The sequence below is a fragment of the Rhinoraja longicauda genome, chromosome 6 (genome assembly GCF_053455715.1).
Source record: "Rhinoraja longicauda isolate Sanriku21f chromosome 6, sRhiLon1.1, whole genome shotgun sequence".
Taxonomy (NCBI): domain Eukaryota; kingdom Metazoa; phylum Chordata; class Chondrichthyes; order Rajiformes; family Arhynchobatidae; genus Rhinoraja; species Rhinoraja longicauda.
Window position 1 is genome coordinate 12,450,977 of NC_135958.1, and position 25,273 is coordinate 12,476,249.

At 42.0% G+C, this 25,273-nt stretch overlaps 2 protein-coding genes across 5 annotated transcripts in view; one reads left to right on the forward strand and one right to left on the reverse strand.

Annotated features, from left to right (window-relative positions):
- ankrd27 (ankyrin repeat domain 27 (VPS9 domain)) overlaps window positions 1–19,408 on the reverse strand; it is a 56,883-nt gene extending 37,475 nt beyond the window's left edge. For 3 of the 4 annotated variants that reach the window (XM_078400465.1, XM_078400463.1, XM_078400466.1), the window contains exons 1-12: window positions 19,282–19,408; window positions 14,081–14,211; window positions 12,907–13,026; window positions 11,591–11,747; window positions 9,211–9,365; window positions 7,092–7,151; window positions 6,921–6,974; window positions 6,746–6,811; window positions 6,429–6,505; window positions 4,792–4,913; window positions 3,102–3,180; window positions 1,998–2,130 (exon numbers count right to left, since the gene is read on the reverse strand). In XM_078400465.1, coding sequence (XP_078256591.1) covers window positions 1,998–2,130; window positions 3,102–3,180; window positions 4,792–4,913; window positions 6,429–6,505; window positions 6,746–6,811; window positions 6,921–6,974; window positions 7,092–7,151; window positions 9,211–9,365; window positions 11,591–11,747; window positions 12,907–13,026; window positions 14,081–14,188 — 1,131 coding nt within the window. In that variant the 5' untranslated portion in view covers window positions 14,189–14,211; window positions 19,282–19,408. The remainder of the gene's footprint in view (window positions 1–1,997; window positions 2,131–3,101; window positions 3,181–4,791; window positions 4,914–6,428; window positions 6,506–6,745; window positions 6,812–6,920; window positions 6,975–7,091; window positions 7,152–9,210; window positions 9,366–11,590; window positions 11,748–12,906; window positions 13,027–14,080; window positions 14,212–19,281) is intronic. The other variant, XM_078400464.1, reaches the window with a different exon arrangement.
- A 263-nt stretch (window positions 19,409–19,671) lies between these two features.
- On the forward strand, window positions 19,672–21,132 carry LOC144594233 (regulator of G-protein signaling 9-binding protein). The gene has a single exon (XM_078400467.1). The coding sequence runs from the start codon at window positions 20,017–20,019 to the stop codon at window positions 20,704–20,706; it is 690 nt and encodes a 229-aa protein (XP_078256593.1). The 5' UTR covers window positions 19,672–20,016; the 3' UTR covers window positions 20,707–21,132.
- Window positions 21,133–25,273: the final 4,141 nt, after the last annotated feature.

Genomic DNA, 25,273 nt, shown 5'->3' on the forward strand with positions numbered 1-25,273 from the left:
CTCTCCCCCCCCCCTCCCTCCCTCCCCCCTCCACAAATACCACCCCATCTCTCATCACCCTCCCCCCTCCCTCCATCCTCAACACCTCCCTCCCTCCACCACTCCCTCCCCCTCGATCCCTCCACACCTCCCTCCCTCCCCCCTTCACTCCCTCCCCCCTTCACTCCCTCCCCCCCTCCCGGTTACAATGGAAACCCTAAGAGGACGGGCCAAAGGGGAGAGTGTGGGGAGAGTAAGAGTGGGGCTGGGGGAGGAGAGAATGGGGGGTGTGGGGACGGGCCCAACGGGCCCGCTTTGCTAGTATATTATTAAAACTCTGTGTCCGTGTGTTTGTGTGTATGTCCATATGTGGGCAGCTTAACTTTTGACGCTCGCGTAGCCAAAACGATACACCATAATAAGCGAACAATTTACTAGTAAATCTCTCCAGGTTGGCAAACCCCTTGAAATGAAATGCTCCATCATTCCCATGCCAGCCCACCTTCGGGTAGAGCTGAGGGCCAGGTGCATCCTGACCTACTCCTCAGCATGTTACTGCTATACCACTAGACTCAATGGTTTGACGGTGAAGCAGTCAGGCCCTCTGCCCTGTCCACCTTTCACAAGACCGCATGCCGAGGCCCCCACTTCTGGAAGTCAACCGTTCGCTTTAGAATCCCCAGCTTTTAGTCAACTTGATTTGCCTCAAGGATGCTGGGAGGAAATACGAGATGAAATGGTGCTAAAAATACTTCCCTTCAGTATTCAAAAAATTAAATCAACAAGGTCTCTTTTGAACTGATTATCACAGTATGACTTACAAAAATAGTTACCACTTTATTCACTGAAAGAGAGGGCTATGAGGGTTATCGAATCAACCATGAAAAGCCAAACTGTTCTTTTAATCTTTGGATCATTTCATTGAATCCAGTAAACTTTGAATATCAAAATCAACAACTATCTTTATTTGTCCTTTGATCTAAAGCGTAAAATTATTTGGACAAAAATTGTATTCTTCTTAGCACATCCCAGCTATGGTTTTAGAAAACCCACAACATCTATAGACTCTATAACATTCTGTTTATGCGCAATTTACTTCCATTGCAGATTTCTAATCCTGTTACACCTGGCACCAAACTTCCTAATTGCTCCTCTTCCCTCTGATCAAGTATTCTATTCTAATTTTTGTTTTGAATATGGCAATTACTGCAGTTTTTTTATCTTCCCATGAATCCTTTCAGCACACCTCCAGCGAACTGCTCTCTCTCTACCAGCAACCACCACTTCTGATTGCTCCTTTCCTGCAGTTACTAATCCCCTACTCGCTCAGATGCCTGCTCCCATCCCATGTGGCCAGACTGGGATGAGCCTAGTCTATAACCCTCTGCTTCTTCCCGTCTAATTTTGTCACAATTTACTACCTCCGCCACATGCCAAACCCCACAGTTACTACATAACGTCCGTGGCTCCATCATGAGCAGTCCCTCACATCATTCGTGGGAGTCCCTCCAATTCTCCGACACATCACATCCAACAAAACATCACATGTTCACAACTTTAAGCAAATTCCACCCAAAACTCTGAACTGGCCAATGGTGGTGATGTTTATTAGAATAAGTGATGAACACTGATTCAGCCTTCCAATCCTCCCACAGAATTGAAACCATCACCACTACAGACACTCAATCAGTGCCACTCTCCACCACAATCTCATACCACCATACCAGCTCTGCAACTATCATCTAGTTACCTTCATTCTTAATAACTGCACTTATCCACAAATAATTTCTTAGTATTCAGGGCTTTGTTAATTTAATAATTTAAGACTACAAGTTACTGCTTCCTTTCAAAAATGCATGAAATCCTAGATTTAAACTGAGATTACCATCTATTCAAATTGACATGATTTGAGGTCCTCAATCATTCTCTCATGTAGTTCCAATTTTGTGTTAACATTCACACAAAAAACTGAAAGCCACAAAGATGAATAAGTCTCTCAATAATATAAGTGTTCTTACAGGCTGACCAAGAGTCAGGTTGCCCTGATGAATATACTCCACTGCAGCTTCAAACGAAGTTAAACAGTATCCCATCTCATCCTTAACTGGACTGCAAAATCGGAAATTCTTGATGTAACTGAGGTTAGCCATCCTGTAACAAGTAAAAGTTGATAAACATTTCAGAAATACATTTTTCTACCACTTCCTCGTTAACCAACCGGGAGATCAGGTAGGTTACGGCGGACTGCGCGGAGGTGTTCAGCGAAACGATCGCTGAATCTGGGCTTGGTTCCCGACAATCTTTTCAGGTGAGGCAGAGGTTCACTTGCACCTCCTCCAACCTCATCTACCGTATCCACTGTTCCAAGTGTCAACTCCTGTACATCGGCGAGACCAAGCGCAGGCTCGGCGATTGTTTCGTTGAACACCTCCGCTCAGTCTGCCTTAATCTACCTGATCTCCTGGTGGCTCAGCACTTTAACTCCCCCTCCCAATCTGACCTTTATGTCCTGGGCCTCCTCCATTGTCAGAGTGACGCCCAGCGCAAATTGGAGAAACGGCACCTCATATTTTGCTTTGGTAGCTTACATCCCACCGATATGAACATTGACTTCTCTAACTTCAAATAGCCCTTGCGTTCCCTCTCTTTCCATCCCCTCCCCTTCCCAGTTCTCCCACCAGTCTTATTGTCTCCGACTACATTCTCTGTCCCGCCCACTCCCCTGACATCAGTCTGAAGTAGAGTCTCGACCCGAAACGTCACCCATTCCTTCACTCCAGAGATGCTGTCTGTCCTGCTGAGATTATATATAAGGATGGTGTTCTTTGGAAAGTGTGCTTATGCAAAATGCTTGTTAGGTTTTGTAACAATGCTTATTAACTCAAAAGAGAAAATATTTTATTTTGACTGGGAAATCACAGGACTGTGGCAAAGAATTATGTGCTGGCAAGCCTGAAAGAATATTATGGCTCAGGGATGGAAAAGGTCATATCATGGTGAATCAAGAGTACAATTTAAGAAAACACATTGAGAATTTGAGTACAAGAATGTAAGCAATCTGTGAAGAATTATGCAGTTAACTTCATCAGATCACATTTTAGTTTGAATATTCATAAACCTACCAGTTAGGGATTTCTGTTTTGACCAGTAAATAAAGCAGAACAGGTAGCAGGTCGTCAGCAGACATAAAATGTTTATTAACTGAAAATAGAAAACAAATTTAACAAACGATTTTACAATTATCCTTGTTAAGTATACTGCAAATAGACAGCAGATCCACAGGAATTTCTGGGTCTTTTTTGTAACAATGTAATAGTACATGCACATTGCAGGATTAATTTACTGTGCAAATATCCAAATAAATAATGTCACATGTGATATCACAGTTTCCTCAAAACCTTGAACGGGTCCTTAGCTTTCCATTTCAAAACTTACACTCAACTCAAGAGGGATCATGTGTCTGCAAAGTTGTCGCTATGCTTAACAATGTCACACAAAATAAATATCTATTAGTTTGACCTAAATATCTCAGTGATAACACCAACTATCTAATTAGCACAGGCAAATACATTTTCTTTATGTTGAATATTTGTGCAGTCTTGGAAGCCAGACCTTTTGGTTATTGGAGTTCTAAAGAATAAACATTAACCATGTTGCGTATTAATTCTGAAACAACACATTCAAACTCCTCCGTCCAGTCCAAATATTACTTCCAAAGTGGGGAATGTTTAAATCCATTTCTCACTAACTCCTCAGAAAATGCAGCACTACATGCGAGCACGGTGAAGCCAACACAATATTTCGATTGATAATTGGCAAGTTACATCCATAGCAAAGAAATGACAGAAACTATCTCCAGATCGCTCCCCTTGATAATGAAAACCATGGCTTTTTTCCATGGTTGCTGTGTCCAAATCCTAGCACTCCCTTCCCAACAGCAATGTGGTAATAGCTTCACCAAAGACTGCTGAATTCAAGAAGGGGCTCACCTTCACCATGCTAAGTAATGATGAGCAGTGAATACTGGCCTTGACAATAATTCCTATGTCATCAAAAATTAAAAAGCAGTATTTTTTTCTAATAACCTCTGTTGCCTAATAACCTCTGTTGTCTAATAACCTCCACTGAAATAAATAGAGTAGATTCCTTGAATAAGTTTAGTTTAGTTTAGAGATACAGCATGGATACAGGCCCTTCGGCCCACCTGGTCCGCGCCGACCAGCGATCCCCGCACATTAACATTATCCTACACCCACATGGGACAAGTTTTACATTTACCAAGCCAATTAACCTACAAACCTGTACATCTTTGGAGTGTGGGAGGAAACCGAAGATCACGGAGAAAACCCACGCAGGTCACGGGGAGAACGTACAAACTCCGTACAGACAGCACCCATAGTCGGGATCGAACCTGGGTCACCGGCGCTGCATTCGCTGTAAGGCAGCAACTCTACCGCTGTGCCACCATGAGTAAGTGTTGGGAATTGCAGCAAATCGATACTCTAGGACTGGATTCTGTGAGTAATCCAATGTTAGAGCCTGCACACAAACACCAGCTGAGGGCAAAAAGATCCGGACACAGAAACACCCAACTTGGTTGCACTTCTGACAAAACGGGCGGACATTGAGAACAGCAATTCACAGCAATTCTTACCCATCTTAGCACATAATCCAAGGTAACCCTCACACTTCATTTACATTTCAAACTAATTTTATAAATTTTGAGTTACAGTAACTTATTCTAATATAGAGAACAAAATGAATGCAAAGCATGAATACCGCTTGCTTTCCAACCACTGCAGATAGACTGACCTCTTTGACTGGGGGACTGCATAATCACATGTATCACATTCCGTAAGCAGATCAGTTTATGCTGTGGACTGGTGCACTGGTTCAGCTGACTCAACTCCCTCTTGGCACGAGGTATATTTATACTAAAATATCAAATGAACAGTCTCAGCACGGAACATTCTGCATTTATATCAACCTGTTACAACATTTAAATGAATCAAAATTATATTGCTGCCTATAACAAAACGTTGCTAATAAAATTCATATTAAGACTTCAATTTTGGTTGACATTCACAACACACCCACCCACAGAGCAGAGATATTCTATTGTTGCTAGGATGTTATATCTTATAAACTCATCACTAACAATTTTGAAATGATAGAAGAAGTGTCTGTGTTAATTCGAGAAGATTTATGTTGGATCTCAGCTTGTCAATATATTTTCAAAGAAAATAAGATAGCAGATGCTGGAAATCTGAAATAAAAATGGAAAATGCTGGAAATACTGAAGAGGACAGGCATCAACTATGGAAAGAGCAGCTGATGTTTCGTGTCTGGGACCTTTCATCAGAACTAGAAAAGAGAGAAGGCAAGCTAATTTTCAGTAGAAAAGTTAGGAGATGAGTCGAACTAAGGAAGTATCTCTGAAAGGATGAGACCAAATGGGTAAGTGTAATGGTAGAAGTTAGGATCAGAGCATGCATTTGTCCATGTAATGTGTTGCTAACAGCGATGGCATGGGACATGCCCAGCAAGGCTGACTGTACAAATAGCAAAAGAAAAAGTCAAAATGGCATAGGAACTAGCCTGGTGTGAACAGACAGATGGAAAGTGCGAGTTATTTAAAGTATGAGTATTCTAATCAGAGCCAGAGGCTCCGATGTGCCCAGGAGGATGATTTGTTGCAATGGGCCTGTGGTAACAGTGCACATTGCACTGCACTGCATTTCACTGCACATTTGTGTATGTGACAAATAAATAAATAAATGAATAAATGAATGGATCGGATAAATAAATAAATAAATAAATAGACTGTTGACTATTGAGGAGATCACAGGTCGGACTGGCACAGTGATTTATGTGGCAGGCAAGGAAGGGAATGTTCAGGGTATCTCCTGCAGATTGAGTGCAGGTGTCTGCAAAGCGATCGATCACCAGACAGCATGTGGTTTCTCCAATGTAGAGGAGAACACGTTGGGTTCAATGATAGTGGTTTGGAATCAAAGCTTCACTTGGAGGGACTGAGTCCCAGATGAAGGGAAGATTTGCATCTCCTGTAGTTGCTGTAATGACAGAAGATGATAACGCCCAGGATAACATTTAACTGTTGTTGAGAAAATGACGCACAACTATTATTAGATTCTGTCCCAGGCTGCAAAGCACACTTGTATTATGTTAATTAACCATGTTAATACAAGTGTGATTTGCTGCCTGGAGCAGAATCTAATAATAGTTGCACGTCATTTTCTCAACCACAGTTAAATATGATCCTGAGCATTATCATTATAATTACAGTAAAAAAATAGTTTAAAAACAAGGCTAATTCCACAGAAGGAAAAAAAAGAACATTGCTGGCATACTTTATAGTAGGCACAGACAACAGAGATATTAAGAGTTGAAACACTCAGGATTTTCCATTTATAAAACAAAAACCTCACCTGAATTGTGACTTGATTCCTAAATCTTTCAGTTGAAGGTCTTGTAAACTTCGGGTAGTTTTATTAAAAGCAGCATCCTTCAAACACCCAGACAATTTAAATCAGTCAAGATTAATACCAAGCGTAACACTAAAGTACAGTCAATGTACATGTTCACGTTGCTAGTCAAATTTTATGCATTCAATGCAGATTGGCCACATAAAAGTTGTAACAATAATATAGGTTTTAAAATTGGATTCATTGAGATCACAACATGTTTAACACATAATTCTACACATAAAATGCAAGAATGTTGAAAAAGAAAGAGTAGGTTATACCTGACCGGCCTCAATAGTTCCCACACTCTTAAAAATCTGATCATGGATACCATGTAGTACATACATCTGCAGAAGTAATTATGAAAGTAATGCATGATTAATTATAATCTCACTATTGGGTGATCAACAAATGTGAAAATTGGATCTCAAAGTGAGTTTAAGAATGTTTACATACCTCAACAGCTTGTTTCAGCAAGGCCATTTGCACCTCCTGCTTTATCAAGATTTTCTTTTTCCATCAGAGTGAAATAAAAAGTTACTGATGAGCAGTTTAAACCACATATATATTCACTTTAACCATTGCAATTCAATTTTAAGACTGCAAGAAAACTGACTAATAACTCACCAATCTTGAGTCTCTCAGAAGATTCTGAAGGCATTTTGTATAGAGTGCATTTACTTCATCCTGTTTTATTTAAAAATAAAATTCATTTCCATGAGCTTTTAAGTTAAATTTACAGTCCAATTCACACACCATTACGACTAACTGGGCTTAACATTAGGTATCTTGCAACAATGCTGGGGAAATTTGACAGATGTAGGATGTTCAGTTTCGTCCTCTACATCCAAATGGTATTTAGTTCAAATGCACTTTTCTTCTGGGCCTGTATCATTCAACATTTCCTTCAACTTGCAACTTTCAAAAATGAATGGAGAATTTATCATTGCCTTTAACCCTTGTAAAAACTTAATTGATTTCTGCAATAATGATAAAACTCCAAGATGCAGGTTTTGCAATGCATTTGGCCAATTTAGATCAGGAACTTGCAAAGACTGATGAAATAATTTGAGTTATGAATATACTTGCAATGAATAACAGATTATTTACAACAACATCCACATTAAAATCAGGGCTATCTAAATATCTATTTCTGGACATGATCCTTTTCTGATGATTAACACCAAAATCCCACTTATTCTTTCTTAAGAAAAGCACTTCATAAACATAATCAACCATTTTAAAACCTAGATCAATAAACTACGAGAAGCAGCATGTGTGAAGCCAAAGGGATAGTCGTCATTTTGGACAGTGACCCTCCGACTGGTCAGAAACTTCAACGCATTTGTCTCCAAGGATGCTGCATAGCCCACCAAGGTCTTCCAGCAGTTTATTTGCTCCAGAATGGAGCAGATTGAACATTTTGAAATATATCCTTGTATCACTGTTAGAGATATTGTCGCCACATATTCACATGCATTTTTAAAGAGGGATAACTTTAAATTTAACTCATTGCTTCCAGCCACAGGATGAAACACAGGGCAAAGAAAATAATGAGATTATATTATAAGTAATAACAGAATGAGGTAATTGAAGGGTGTAATCTAATCTAAGATTTGAATGACATGCTTGAATAACTTCAACTTTACTTCTATGATCCATGTCATCTGAACCCCTAAATTAGATTATAGTTGCAGAGAGACATAAAAAACATGGCATTATGCCACAACTTAGAAAACTGCTCTCAATTACAACTGTCAAGTCTCAGAGAGCATAGGCCTACTAATACACAGCAGCAGCTGAGGCACAAGGTTTGATGGCATAGTTTTACAGTTTCCATGAAAGTATCTTTGAACGATGAGCGGACATAAACAGAGCATTTTATCTAATATTTTTATATAACATTCCCATTACTTTTCTGAATGTCTGAATATTCTAACAAACTTTTACAGATGTACTGTAGAATGTATCCTGACTGGTAGCATTATGGTTTGGTAGCAATTCCATCACAATGGAACACAAGAGGCTGCAGAGAGTGGTGGACCCAGCCCCGTCCATCACGAGCACAGTGTTCACCTCCACCGACAGCATCTACAAAAGGCACTTCGTAGGACTGCAGCATTCATTATCGAGGATTTCCACTATCCAGGCCATGCCCACTTCTCACTGCCATCGGACAGGAGATACAGAAGCCTGAAATCCCACATCATCATGTTGAGATATTTGCTAACAACCATCAAGTTCTGGAACCAACCTGCAAGGTAGGATTCTACTTTCTACAACGGAACACTACGATCCCCCTCTTGCACTACCATCGACTATTTTTGTCTAATAATGTTTTTCCGCTAATTTCTTGTTTCTCTTTTAGAATGTTGTGTATGATTTATGTACAATTCATTTTTGTGTCCGAGTTCATATGCCTGTGATACTGCCACAAGTGTAATTTTCCACTGTATCTCACTGTACTCATGCATGCAACGATTTGCTCAAGTTGGATGGCAGCAAAGAATTTGTGGCATTACTAAAGGAGCACGAGCTGAGATATTGATAACAAGAATATTATTTTGGATAATGTACTATTTGGACGCTGGATGGCAATTGTATTGAAATTAACACAAATAATTTGAAAGAGTTAAAACTGTGCACCAGAAATGCAGCTGATTCATTGCTCAACTGTTATAACGCAATTTCAAAACAGCTCGGGCCCATGTTATCAAAGAAATTACAAATTAAAAATGGTACTAACTATATGATGCCGGAGACTTTTCATTTCAAGCTCTTTAAAGGAGTTTCGGAAAGCACCAATGTACTTATCCACTTTGAATAACTGCCGACCCAAAAATTCTTTGGCATCTTCAAAGTTTTTTAAGCAGTAGGAATCGAAAGATGAAGGATTTTCTTCTAGAAAAAAAGATTAGAACAGGGATGGTTATATAAAATCTGCCAAATGTACAGAAGAACACAGTATCACACAATAATTGATGCTGAATTATGATCAGGGTACGCCATAGATAAACTGAGCAGTAGCGTCATGGTGTGAGTGTGTTCCATTAACAAACATACAACAAACATCTAATGATTCTAATGATTAACTGGTATTTTCAGCCGAATGATCTGCCTATATATGTACAAGGGGACAGTGAGCCATCACATGCACCAACTTCACACACCACACGTTTATCTAATCATCTGTATTTCCCACTCACCCCAACTTACCAGCCAATCACTTCTATCTAGCGGTCTTCTATTCCGCATTGTAGTTCAAACTCACACATTCCCAATTAGGAAAAGGGGAGATGCAAGGTGACCTGGGTGTCATGATGCACCAGTCACTGAAAGCAAGCGTGCAGGTGCAGCAGGCAGTGAAGAAAGCGAATGGTATGTTAGCATTCATAGCAAGAGGATTTGAGTATAGGAGCAGGGAAGTTCTGCTGCAGTTGGACAGGGCCTTGGTGAGGCCGCACCTGGAGTATTGTGTACAGTTTTGGTCTCCTAATCTGAGGAAAGACATTCTAGCCTTAGAGGGAGTACAGAGAAGGTTCACCAGATTGATCCCTGGGATGGCAGGACTTTCATATGAAGAAAGACTGGATAGACTAGGCTTATATTCGCTGGAATTTAGAAGACTGAGGGGGGATCTTATTGAAACATATAAAATTCTTAAGGGGTTGGAGAGGCTAGATGCGGGAAGATTGTTCCCGATGTTGGGGAAGTCCAGAACCAGGGGTCACAGCTTAAGGATAAGGGGGAAGTCTTTTAGGACCGAGATGAGAAAACATTTCTTCACACAGAGAGTGGCGAGTCTGTGGAATTCTCTGCCACAGAAGGTAGTTGAGGCCAGTTCATTGGCTATATTTAAGAGGGAGTTAGATGTGGCCCTAGTGGCTAAAGGGATAAGGAGGTATGGAGAGAAGGCAGGAACGGGATACTGAGTTGGATGATCAGCCATGATCATATTGAATGGCAGTGCAGGCTCGAACGGCCGAAAGGCCTACTCCTGCACCTATTTTCTATGTTTCTATTCCCATTTAAGCTAGCAGTATGCTTTGCATTCCATTCAGACTCAATATATTCTATCCCTGCCAGTACTGCATCCAACATGAGTTTAAGGTGTTTTTTCCTCCCACATTAAAGTGAATCTAGTTGCCATGAGAAGGATTGTACTTAATGTCACGTGGGCAAGCAGTGAATAGAGTCGAGGGTGGAAGTACAAAGTGCCAGATACTTGTGCTGCAGCCATTGCCGGGGACTGAAGTGTGGGATGCATGCATTACAACTGAAAACGTAGGTGGCTTTACAGCCAGAGCCATCATCCAGAGTATGAGCAAGTTGCAGCAGGAACCAAGGGTGAGAACGTGGGTGGCTGCATTGACAAATTTGCCAGTTGCCACTGCTATGGAGAGTGAGCAAAGTCTGAAGCTAGTCAATCTCTTCCCTGTAATACTGCAGGAAATAAAAAGTAAACCACTTTTGTTTTGATAAGCTGAAACTTCTCCTGGAGGGATTGGCAGCTGTATGTCATTGCAGACTTGATTTAATTGACTGTGCAAAGGAAAAAATGTGCATAATGTGGATTGCAAGATTATTTCCGTACACAGTGCAAGATGTCGTGAAGATATAAAGCCCACAGAGTGACGTAATGTGCAAGTCCACTTCTCACATCTATTGTACAATCTTATTCAAAAGAAGTATTTTCCAAGACTTCCTGTCGAAGGCCAGAGGCCACAAGTACAAAGTGAAGGAGAAAAGATTTCGGAATCCAAGGGGTAACCTTTTCACACAAAGGGTGGTGGGTGTATGGAACAAGCTGTCAGAGGAGGTAGTTGAGGCTGGGACTATCCCATCATTTAAGAAACAGTTAGACAGGTACATGGATAGGACAGGTTTGGAGGGATATGGACCAAACTCAGGCAGGTGGGACAAGTGTAGCTGGGACATGTTGGCCGGTGTGGGCAAGTTGGGCCGAAAGGCCTGGTTTCCACGCTGTATCATTGTGACTCTATGACTCTCTAACTATAATCCTTATGAAAATTACTATTAAAATGTTCAATGTATACACATTATGTTTCTATTGTTGCAAAGATAAACTGGAGTAGCAGCTAAAATACAACATTTTATTCACTGACCTGGATAGGAATTCTTTTCCAATGGTCGGGCAATACATAGCACACTGAAACTTTCTTCTTTCGCGTTGTAGAAAGTTTCTTCAAAAAGGACAGGTATTGTACAAGGTGAGTTAAAACCAACACCTAGGTTAATTAGGTTTCCTCTGATTGTTACTTCCTGTAATTACAAATGGTTTCGAGCGAAGGAAAAATAACATTTAAATTGGAAACTAAGAGCCAGTACTTCTGCAAAAGATCTCCAATGTTTCTACAGCAGGCAGTGAAGAAAGCTAATGGCATGTTGGCCTTCATAACGAGAGGATTTGAGTACAGGAGTAAAGAGGTCCTTCTGCAGTTGTACAGGGCCTTGTTGAGACCACAACTGGAGTATTGTGTACAGTTTTGGTCTCCTAATTTGAGGAAGGACATCCTTGTTATTGAGGCAGCGCAGCGTAGGTTCACCAGGTTAATCCCCGGGTTGGCGGGACTGTCATATGAGGAAAGATTGGAAAGACTGGGCTTGTAGACTGTCCTGTCTAAAACTGTTACAATTGTTTCGTTGGGTTGCTGTTGTCTAAATTAATTAAACTATTGCATCGTATGGGAGGCGCATTCCCAATCTCGTTGTACCCCTGGGTACAATGACAATAAAGATATATTGTATTGTATTGTATTGTTGTATTTACTGGAATTTAGAAGGATGAGAAGGGATCTTATAGAAATGTATAAAATTATAAAAGGACTGGATAAGCTACATGCAGGAAAAATGTTCCCAATGTTGGGAAAGTCCAGAACCAGGGACCACAGTCTAAGAATAAAGGGGAGGCCATTTAAAACTGAGATGAGAAAAAAAACTCACCCAGAGAGTTGGGAATTTGTGGAATTCTCTTCCACAGAAAGCAGTAGAGGCCATTCACTGGATGAATTTAAAAGAGTTAGATACAGCTCTAGGGGCTAGCGGAATCAAGGAATATGGGGAGAAGGCGGGCACGGGATACTGATTGTGGATGATCAGCCATGATCACAATGAATGGTGCTGGCTCGAAGGACGAAATGGCCTCCTCCTGCACCTATCCTCCTGCACCTATTTTCTATGTTTTTATGTTTCTATGTTTCTACATGCAACATTACAACATAATTACTATTAATCAATTTCATTATCCTAAAATGAAATGTGCAGCTAAAGAAGACATTTTCTTTCCCCAGTTTTTAATGTAATTAGTATTTCTGTAGGTGAGAGAAATTAAGGTGTAGCAAATTTTAAAATATCCTAGCAGATTTCTTAAACTAAAATTATAGATTGGAAAAACATTCAATATTTTAAATGCACCACTTACTTTTCCATTTAACGTCTTGTAAGCACTACCAGCTTCGTCGACAGGATGCAGGAGGTAAGACTCAAAGTATGCTGCAGCAAGGCTGCCTCGTGACAAGCTAGCTTTGCATGGCACCAGTACCTAAAATCAGATGAAAAGTAACAGTCAACATAGAACAAGAGGGCCTTAATAGCCAAGGACAAACAAAATGACGTCCTCGCAGACAAATACATAGCATAAATTACAAGACAATCTTCTTAGAAACATGTATTTGATACAGCATATAAACTGGTAAAACAAAAATTCTTAAATAATGTGATTTTTTTCACAATCCTTGTATTTCCATGACTGAACTATTTAATCCCATCATAGAATGTGATTTCAGCCACAAGTGGGCTGTGTTTTTTTTTTCTCATTAAACCATTTGGATAAATTTACAAGTGAAAGTAAGCTATTAAAAAAGACATGAACTGTACAGGTGGTTGCAGAGTCATACAGCCCGGAAACCGGCTCGTCTGCCCAACTTGCCCATGTCAACCAAGATGTCTCATCTACACCTGCCTGCATGTGACCCATATCCCATTAACCATTCCTATACATGCAGGTGTCCAAATGTTGTTTATAGTGCCTGCCTCTACTACCTCATTTGGCAGCTCATTCCATATACTCACCACTGTGTGAAAAAGTTGACTCTCAGGTTCCTATTAACTCTTTCTGTTTTTACCTTAAACCTACATCCTCTGGTTCTTGATTCCCCTATTCTGGGTAAAAGACTTGTGCATTCACCCTATCTGTTCACCTCGTGATCTTATACACCTCTAAGATTATGTCTCAGTTTCCTGCACTTCAAAGAAAGAAGTCCTAACCTGCCCAACCTCTCTCTCAGGCCCTGCCAACATGTTTATAAATCTTCTCTACAGCTTAACAGCATCCTTTCTATAGCAGGGTGCCCAGGCTAGACCCACTTTCCTTGACTTAGCTTGACAATATTGAAATAATTCCATTCCCAAAATTAAAAAAAGGAACTTCAAATACTGGTTTTCGGAAAAAGACACAGTGCTGGAGTTACTCAACGGGTCAAACAGCATCTTTGGAGAACGTGGATAGATGACTTTTCGTGTCCGGACCCTTCTTTCAATCTGCACACAAAAAAATCTCTTCAGATTTCCTTATGAACATGTAACAGAATACTCACAATCCCATGTAGTTCCGCTACACGGTTGGAGGCATTTGGCTTCTGCTTCTGAAGAGCTAAATAGAAAGGATTTCTCGAAATATCTTCATCATACATAGCCATGGGCATCAGGCGCTGGGCACGAATTTCAACTGTGCAAGAAATGTAAAAGTTGAATATTAATACAACAGTTACAAATGCTGTGGCATTATAACAATAATAAAAAATGTTTTATAAATTAAAAATGGCAAATATTGAGAGTTTAATTAAATAACACCTGCGAGAGGGGCAATGAAGAAGCAAAGAAAGCTGCCAGTTCCATGAGGCTGTCTAGGAATGCGCAATGATATGCCCAAAACATCAAGCAGCATTTAGACAAGGAGCCATAATTAATGCAACACATCCTATGACCACATCAGTTTCTATTTCAACACTATTTTGCTTTTTCATTCACCAGTCTCATTGGCCAAGCCAAATTCCCTTGAGTAACAAAGGATACATTTGAATTCGGGGAGCATTTCATATTCACTTTGGAATTCATTTGGGTCTTATAGTTGGTGCTATATTGCTATATTTGGTTTTCACATTCTATCTGCAAAAGCATGGGTTTCTGACGGATGCTCCGGTTTCCTCCCATACCACAAAGTTGTGCAGGTGAGTTAACTGACATCCTTTCATAAAGTGCCCTTTAGTAAATATTAATGAGGAAGTTTTGTCAGCATCTGAGAAAGAATAGGTTGTAGGGCAACAGGCCTAAAAGGAGGGGGAATTGGATTCATGGAATTACTCTGATGGGAGCTGGCATAGACACGATGGGCCAAATGGCTCCCTTCTGTGTTGTAACAAGGAAGTGATATGAAACAGCCAACAAAAAAATAAATTAAGAGTATTTTATAAACATGAAAGGATGTGTAAAGTTGAACAATACATTTTGGGACAATTGCTTTTGGCATTCTGTACAATGTAACTAAACCAACTCCAAAAGGCAACTTTACACTTTTCCTAAAACATTGTATAATTTAAAATTATTCTGAAAGAAGATTAAAGGATGATTGACAAAAAAAAATCAAAGTAATATGTTAATAAGCTTCCTCCTCTTCAATATCAACACAGGTGCACCGCAGGTCCATGTCTCAGTCCTCTGCTATACTCTATTCTCCCACGACTGTGTAATCACAGTACCAGCGGCATCTTTAATTTTACTGACAATACCATGATCATTGGAAGAATAACAGGTAACAACAAGTCATAGTACAGAAGGGAGATTAACAATCTGATGGAGCAGTGCCAGAACAACAATCCTGCTCTTGATATTAGCAAGACCAAGCAGCTGATTGGTGACTTCAGAAAGTGAAAGATGAGGGATCATGCACTTGTCTTCATTAGCGGAATAGTGGTAGAGACAGTCAACAGTTTTGTTAATACGTCCTTGGCCCATCACAGTGAATCAATGACAAAGAAATGCATCAATGCCTCTACTTCCTCAGAGGTTAGAGGAGTTTGAGCATGTCGCCGTATGACTAGTTTAGTAACTCAATCATGTATTGTCTTTCCGTTGACTGGATAGCACGCAACAAAAGCTTTTCACTGTACCTCGGTACACATGGGTAATAAACTAAACTGAAGCACTCAAGGATGCAGAAGGCCGCAGTTAGTGGTAGACAGCATATTCAAAGACGGGTATTAACTTCCTTACCATTGACATGATCTACAGGAAGCGTTGTCGCAAGGTGGCAACTGATATCAAAGCCTGACACAACTCTGGCCACGCTCCCTTCTCTCTGCTACCATCGGAAAAAAGGTACAGGAGCCCGAGAACTGTTACCTCCAGGTTCAAAACTGCTTCTTCCCATCAATAATCAACCACTCTGGACAACCGTAACCACAACCGTACCAAAGCACCACAATGGATTTTGCATTACAATGGTTGCTCAGCGTTGAATGGTTGTACCATTGTTTTCAAGAGAGAGTTAGATTTAGCTCTTAGGGCTAAGGGAATCATGGAATATGGGGAAAAAAGCCAGAACGGGGTACTGATTTTGGATGATCAGCCATGAAAGGCGGTGCTGGCTCGAAGGGCAGAATGACCTACTCCTACACCTATTTTCTATGTTTCTCTGTCTATGTTTCTATGTCTGGTTTACTTAGAATAACAGATAATTTATTGTAGTTATTTGTTGTTGTGGCTGCGTCTAATGTAACTATAAAGTTACAGCAAGTACGACTTCAAAACAACACAGTTTGTACTGCAAAATATCCTCAATATTCAATGTTCTCAGTTGCTGTTGTTATTTACACGTTTTGCGTTGTAACATTCAAAAGAATGAAAAGACTCTGAACAATTAGATGTATATGCAAGGTAGACAAAAAATGCTGGAGTAACTCAGCGGGTCAGGCAGCAACTCTGGAGAGAGGGAATGGGTGACGTTTTGGGTCGAAACCCTTCTTCAGACTGAAGAAGGTTCTCGACCCGAAACGTCACCCATTCCCTCTCTCCAGAGATGCTGCTTGACCCGCTGAGTTACTCCAGCATTTTTTGTCTACCTTCGATTTATACCAGCATCTGCAGTTTTTTTCCCTACAGATGTATATGTCACTTAACTTCAGAGTTTTCATTTTTACTAAGCAAAAAAGATGGTCCTGAAAGTGTGATTTGTAATTTTCTTGCCTTTTTAAAAAAAAAAGTATTTTAATTCAAGCAAGAATTAACCTTTCAACGTTCCCAAAACATAATATCTTGCTGTCTCTATCAAATGCTTCAAGTGAGCAGACAGGCAAGATAAGTAGGTAGATAACCAGTTGAAGGTGATCATGCTCGCAGAGAGCACATCAAACTCAATTGATTTGGCTAATTTAACACTGATTCCTACACTATGACTAGTGGATTGTCACCATGTCATGGTGGAGAAGTACGTGTGGTCCTGAGATCCTGAGAGCGATGCCGTCTGGAGCTATGCTCCTGGTAAGGTCACCCATGGCGGTAAGGTCGAGGGGGAGGTCCCTGACAAAGAGCAATCCAACCAAGACCTCAACGGTGGAACAGGCAGAGGATGATGGCTGATGTCAATGGAGCGTCACAACGACTGGGAAGGCGGATGAAGGCTGCAGTGGGCAGGTGCTACAGACGGGAAGGGAGACGCCCCCGCCCCCACGAGTCTCGGGCAGCTGAGGCTCGTCAGCCTGGGAAGGCAGTCCATCTAGGAGAGGGAAAACTCTGATCTAAAACCTCCACTGCCTTGTGGCCATATCCAGTCATGGAAAAGGCTCCAGGAGTAAACCTCAAGAAAAATCGGGAGTCGGAGTCCCTAAGGCAGTTCGTCGTTGTCTACAACCTCGTTCCGGCAGCTCCTGCGACGACGCTGGTGCCAAACCGCAACGGCTCTGCTGTTCCTTTGGATTGATCAGTGACGAGGAGAGGGGGTACGTGCTGCATGGGCAACAGCCTGTCCTTCATATGACATCGCCCAGGCTTGCATCCAACCACACATCGACACTGCTCTAGCCGAGGTTTGGAGCAAGCAGCCAACAACCAGGATGCATCACCCATGGTCAGCCGTGACCGAGGGAGCCTTCGACTAGTGGCATTGTTATTGTATTCTGCACATCATGAATAAACTATACCCCAAAAGGTTTGTGTTCATCTCCCAAAACACATTGTGAGCGTCCCGACCCAAAACGTCATCTGTCTATGTTCCCCAGAGATGCTGCCTTACCTGCTAAGTTACTCTAGCATTGTGTCTGTCTTTGGTATGCTCCAGCATTTGCTATTCCTTGTTATTACACTGTTGGTATTAGTACAATGGGAATATTTTCAAACTCTCCTTAAGTAGGAAAAAAAGGAGCCTGGTAAAAACTACGTTTGAGGAATAGGAGGAGCAATGAAGCGTAGCAATTTGATTTTGTTTGTGAAGCAAGAAGCAGAGCTCAGCAAACCAGAGAAATAAAATGTAGAATTTAAATAGCAGGAACAGGAAGCTTTGAGTCACTTCCATGAACTGAATGCTAGTATTCCACAAAACAGTTATTCAATTTGCACGTAGTTTCTCCAGTGTTGAACTGACCATATTGTGCAATAGATTGCAACACATACAAATGAATTGTTGTTCCACTTGAAAGGATTGTTCAAGTACCTGGATGGTGGGAGGGATAAAAGGAAAGTTGGTGCATCTCTTCAGTTGGATTGGGGGTCTTGTTAAAGGGTGGTTCATTACAAACTGTGTCTCAATTTTTATTTGTTTCATCTAACTGCCACAAGTTACCTGTATGTATTTCTTAGTCTGAGATCTGAAGACAAATGGTTCAACTTGTGACAAAAACAATGTATTTATTTCCCCAAAGCTATTAGAATAGAATACATTTGGAAACTACATGAGGAAGTTTAAAATTGGCACAGTAAATAGCCACGTGTGAACTAGAATGTGATTCTCAACAACCTACTTCTGTCTGGTGGTGATGTTGGTGGAGGAACAAATAGATTGGCTCTTCCCCAAATGACACACGGGATTTTTCGAATCCAATGCAATGAAAACAGAAAGGTCAACTATTTAAAATCGATTAAATAACACCTACAAATGACGCAACGCTGCCTCGGTCTTATCAGCATTGTGTTTAAATCGCGGGAGTATGGATTCAAACTCTTGATTTCGATAATAGCTTAGACCGGCATCCCAGAAGCAGATTTTAATGTGTCATTTTCTGTAACATAACCGACAGATAAGTGTTTCTTAATGTCGACTCATGTTCCGTCCTCAATAAACTCAGCAGCTTGTTTTAACGTCATATGATCTATTTCCCCACTAACTGGAAACAACTGACAAACGGTGACGGTTAATAACTCCACAGTCAATATAATCGGCTAATAATGAGCAGCTAAGTGCCATTACAGGCCTGGTCATTTACTCAGGCAACAGCTCAAGTGCCCGGTGTGTAAACATTGAGGGTACAGACCTTCCTTCAAACAACAACAGCAGGCTAACACAACAGCAGCACACTTCCCAATGTAAACACAATATACCCGCAAATAAACATGTACCCGCATATAATCACAATATGCCCGCATATCAACACACAATATACCCGCGTATAATCACAATATGCCCGAATGTAAACAGAACAAACCCGGGCGCAGAATGGAGGTGCCGCCGCCCCGACCACAGGCCAGGCCCGGCCCGGCCCGTGACCCCCACCCCTCACACACACCCACACCGGAGCGGAGCACTCACCGAGCGGCCATCGCTCCGTCTCTGTCCGTCTCTCTGTCTGTGTCTCTCTCTCTCCGTCTCAGTCTGTCTCACTCGCGTCTAACTTTCCGCCGCTGCTCCGTGACTGACGGCGGAAACGGCGCTGCCATCCCCGTGATGGACTGTTCCGTTACCCACTCACATCTCCATGCGGAGCTCCGGCCTCTGGCTCACGGCCCGCCTCCGTGGGGCGGAGCTCCGAGCTGCGGCCCTCGCCCACTGGCGCCCCCCCCCCGTGGGGCGGAGCTCCGAGCTGCGGCCCTCGCCCACTGGCGCCCTCCGTGGGGCGGAGCTCCGAGCTGCGGCCCTCGCCCACTGGCGCCCCCGTGGGGCGGAGCTCCATGACAACATTTCAGTCCCGGTTGAGGCAGCACGTGACACGGCGCTGCTCAAGGCGCTGAAGCTCTGCACTGGGTCTAATGCAGGAACCAGTGGGGCTTGCTCACTAAACGCAGCTATTTGTTTAAAATCAATGCATCGTAATTACCCTTGCGTGCTCGGGTAAAATAACTTGGAAAGCTAATTTTAAATGGTTAAAAGACAAGAAAAATCATGTTAAAACTAGGATTCGGATGAATGGTTGGCTCTGGTAAGATTTTTGGATCTAGTGGGATAATTACGCAGGTTGCGTATTTTTTTATTATTAAAACGTTCGACTAATACATTTGTAAGCGATATCGGAGACGCATCTGAAAGGATGGCTTCTGGCTTATAAATATGGTGAAGGGTGAATGTAAAACGCTTTTAAATGCTCTGAACAAAGTGTCCGCTTGCTATCGGCATTTGGTTACGTGTGCTGGTGGGACATCGGACTCGCAAAATCTACGAGAAGAGTTAAAGAAAACCAGGCAAAAGGCACAGGTCTTAGCAGTTGCTAACAAAAAGAAGCTAACAACTATTTTAAAGGACAGAAGTATTAGCAAAGATGATCGAACCGAATTCGAGCGGCTGTGGGTACTATTTTCGACATGTGTGGAGGCCTTGGAGATCGACATGAGAAGAGCTTTGGAACTGGGGCAAGAGTTTCCACTGAATGCTCCCACTAAACGCCTGATTCAGACGGGGATGGTTGGAGGCACATCTGCGGTAGCCGCCCGTGCTATGAATATTCAGAATATGAAATACGAAGAGGGGAACGACATAGACACTGTTGATCTAAACGATTTGGAACAAGAAATCAATGAAGTCGGGGAAATGATGTACGAAATGGACATGAAAGTGAACGTCCTTCAGTGGACCGTAGAAGCAAAGCAAGGCCCCGGCTCTGAGCTCAAGTCTACTGTCAGTACTGTGGTGTCCGGCAACGATAAACTATGTGACACCAACAAGGTTTTTGCTGGGACGATGTTCAGCGCTGTATTAATAATTGCCATTGTTCTAACTGTGTGTATTGTAAAATTTGCTTAACACTTCCATTTCCTCGTTGTTGCGAAGGAATTATTTGGCCCTTCAGTCTTCAGTAGTGTTGCAAATGCGGGGTTTCGTTGTTGTTACAGTAGAAATAGTACGACGTAAAATATTCAGGTACTTCAACTGAAATGTACAATGGCAATGTTTTTAATTAATGTTCAGTAGAAAACCACATGCTTTCACTGTACCAGTCATTAATCGATATTGTATTAATACCTTAATTTTGATAGATTGACCAACTGCAAAATGTTACGCCCTCAATTCTTCAACTAAAAGTGAGATGTCTTTGTGTCGTTGTCACTCGCTTGCTCTGTACTTTGGGAGCGTGGTGAATGTGAACACGGGTTACTTGTTATTGGTATGACTGTATGGCAAATCAAATTCCTCGTATGTTGCAAAACATACTTGGCTAATAAAGTATGATTATGATATCTCCCTTTATAATCATTTGTGTGTCTCCCACAATCATTCATCAATGAAATGAGACTTTCATTTAGTAAACTGCTAACCATCCAGCATCTCTAGCTTAACTGCATGTTAACTGAAAGGGCGAATAGTTGACATTCATATCATATCATATCATATATATACAGCCGGAAACAGGCCTTTTCGGCCCTCCAAGTCCGTGCCGCCCAGCGATCCCCGTACATCAACACTATCCCACACCCACTAGGGACAATTTTTACATTTACCCAGCCAATTAACCTACATACCTGTACGTCTTTGGAGTGTGGGAGGAAACCGAAGATCTCGGAGAAAACCCACGCAGGTCACGGGGAGAACGTACAAACTCCCCACAGTGCAGCACCCGTAGTCAGGATCGAACCCGCGTCTCCGGCGCTGCATTCGCTGTAAAGCAGCAACTCTACCGCTGCGCCACCGTGCCGCCCCTTGATTATGTTAGCCCTCATAGCCGAATCTAACTCTCTCTTGAAAACACCCAGTGAATTGGACTTTGACCAGCCAATGATACCCACTATCAGCAATCACCTGGCCTGGATCTTCTGCACAGTGACAAATGAGTCTACCATCTACCTCATTTAGACTCAGACTATCTTTGATCAGACTTTACTGGCTTTACCTTGCACTAAATGTTATTCCCTTATCATGTATATGTACACTGTGAATGGCTCGATTGCAATCATGCCTTGTCTCTCCGCTGGCTGATTAGCACGCAACAAAAGCTTTTCACTGTACCTCAGTACACGTGACAATAAACTAAACAGAACTGGAAATTTAGACCTCAGAAATACAGCGCGGAAACAGGCCCATCGCGCCATCAAGTCCGCGCCAAACAGCGATCACCTCATACAACAGTTCTATCCTGCACACCAGGGACAATTCATGATTTTTACCAAAGCCAATTAACCTACAAACCTGCACATCTTTGGAGTGTGGGAGGAAACCGGAGCACCCGGAGAAAACCCACATGGTCACAGGGAGAAGGTACAAACTCCACACAGACAGCACCCATAGTCAGGATCGAACCCATGTCTCCGGCGCTGTAAAGCAGCAACACCACTGCTGCGCTGCCCTCAGGGAAACATAAAGATAGAATACATCCACTGATTGAGTGGTTCGACCACAGTTACCCTGTAGAAGTCCTTTTTCCCCATCTGGGAGGCCTCAGCATCGTTGAGAGCAGCAGTGGTGTTCCCAACCATCAGGTAGCATCGTGAGCGAGCAACCAGACAGTTCTTGTTCTTGGGTTCTTGCTGCAGAGCATGGGTACATTGTTTTTTCTTAAAATCCTTGATACCTTATCCTTTCCATCTTCCAACAAACCACCTTCTGAGCTGACTCCAAATCTATGTGCCTTTCATACAATTCTGTACATCCTTTACGCTGAGGACTGAGGCACATCTAATCACAGATTAGGTGGCTATCTGTAGCCAATGAACAACATTCAGTTTCAAACCCTTTCAGATAGCCACCATACTAATTCTACTTTTACATGTCCAAGTAAATAAATATTACTCTTTCTTACTTTGCTTTCTCTTGTCTGTAGCCAATCATTACCAGAAAAACATTTGAAATGACTTCCCTTTTAATCACCTTACCTTAAGGTATCTCTGCCCCATTCCTTCTACTTATTTAAATGCTGCTGATGAAAGGCACCATCTACAGAGGCTTTCGTGTGCATTGACAACAATCAATTGTACATCCATCATTTTTGATTTCTATTGCTGGAAACATAGTTCATGACTTCAGTCTTTGATTTGTTCTTCACAATTGGTATCTACCTCTTCACCAAGCTGCGCTAAAAGCTCTAGATTTTTTTCATTAATCCACATCCCCTCCCTCTCCCTTTATACTCCTTAATGAAGGTCTTCCTTTGTAGACCTTTACTAACATTTAGAAACATAGAAAATAGGTGCAGGAGGAGGCCATACTTCGAGCCAGCACCGCCATTCATTGTGATCATGGCTGATCATTCACAATCAGTAACCTGCGCCCAACTTCTCCCCATATCCCTTGATTCCACTAGCCCCCAGAGCTCTATCTAACTCTTTCTTATATTCATCCAGCGATTTGGCCTCCACTGCCCTCTGTGGCAGAGAATTCCACAAATTCACAACTCTCTGGGTGAAAAAGTTCCTTTTCACCTCAGTTTTAAATGGCTTCCCCTTTATTCTAAGACTGTGGCCCCTGGTTCTGGACTCGCCCAACATTGGGAACATTTTTCCTGCATCTAGCTTGTCCAGTCCTTTTATAATTTTATGTCTCTATAAGATCCCCTCCCATCCTTCTAAACTCCAGTGAATACAAGCCTAGTCTTTTCAATCTTTCCTCATATGACAGTCCCGCCATCCCAGGGATCAATCTTGTGAACCTATGCTGCACTGCCTCAATTACAAGGATGTCCTTCCTCAAATTAGAAGACCAAAACTGTACACAATACTCCAGATGTTGTATTACCAGGGCCCTATACAACTGCAGAAGAACCTCTTTACTCCTATACTGAAATCCTCTCTTAATGAAGGCCAACATGCCATTAGCTTTCTTCACTGCCTGCTGTACCTGCACGCCAACTTTCAGTGACTGGTGTACAAGGACACCCAGGTCTCGCTGCACTTCCCCCTTACCTACCATGACACCATTGAGATAATAATCTGCCTCTTTGTTTTTGCCGCCAAAGTGGATAACCTCACATTTATCTATATTATACTGCATCTGCCCACTCACCCAACCTGTCCAGGTCACCCTGCAACCTCCTAACATCCTCTTCGCAGTTCACACTGCCACCCAGCTTTGTGTCATCCGCAAACTTGCTAGTGTTACTTCTAATTCCTTCATCCAAATCATTAATATATATGGTAAACAATTGTGGCCCCAACACCGAGCCTTGCGGCACTCCACTCGCCACTGCCTGCCATTCTGAAAAGGACCTGTTTACTCCTACTCTTTGCTTCCTGTCTGCCAACCAATTCTCTATCCATGTCAACACCCTACCCCCAATACCATGTGCTCTAATATTGCTCACCAATCTCCTGTGTGGGACCTCATCAAAGGCTTTCTGGAAAGTCTAGATACACTACATCCACTGGCTCCCCTTCATCCATTTTACTTGTCACATCCTCAAAAAAATCCAGAAGATTAGTCAAGCATGATTGCCCTTTCATAAATCCATGCTGACTTGGACTTATCCTTTTACTGCTATCCAAATGCACCGTTATTACCTCTTTAATAATTGACTCCAGCATCCTCCCCACCACCGATGTCAGGCTAACTGGTCTGTAATTCCCCGTTTTCTCTCCCGCTCCTTTCTTGAAAAGTGGGATAACATTAGCTATCCTCCAATCCACAGGAACTGATCCTGAATCTATTGAACAATGGAAAATGATCACCAATGCGTCCATTATTTCTAGAGCCACCTCCCTGAGTACCCTGGGATGCAGACCATCAGGCCCTGGGGATTTATCAACCTTCGGTCCCATCGGTCTACCCAATACTATTTCTCATCTAATGCAAATTTCTTTCAGTTCCTCTACCCCCCTAGATCCTCTGTCCTCTAGTACATCTGGGAGATTGTTTGTGTCTTCCTTAGTGAAAACAGAGATGAAGTACCTGTTCAATTCTTCTGCCATTTCCTTGTTACCCATAATAATTTCACCCGTCTGCCTTCAAGGGACCCACATTTGACTTTGCTACTCTTTTTCTCTTAACAAATCTAAAGAAGCTTTTACTGTCCTTCTTTATATTCTTGGCCAGCTTCCCCTCGTACTTCATCTTTATAGCCCGTATTGCCCGTTTTGTTACGTTCTGTTGTCCTTTGAAAGTTTCCCAATCCTCTGGCTTCCTGCTACTCTTTGCTGTGTTATACATCTTTTCTTTTAGTTTTATTTCATCCCTAACTTCCCTTGTTAGCCATGGTTGCCTCCTACTCCCCTTAGAATCTTTCTCCCTCTTTGGAATGAAATGATCCTGCATCTTCAGGATTATGCCCAGAAATTCCTGCCATTGCTGTTCCACCATCATACCTGCTAGGATCCCTTTCCAGTCGACCTTGGCCAGCTCCTCTCTCGTGCTTTCATAGTCCGCTTTGGTGCCAATCATTTCTGCT

Excerpts from the sequence above, each read along its gene's own strand:
- LOC144594233 (XM_078400467.1), top strand. The coding sequence starts at position 20,017 with ATGGTGAAGGGTGAATGTAAAACGCTTTTAAATGCTCTGAACAAAGTG.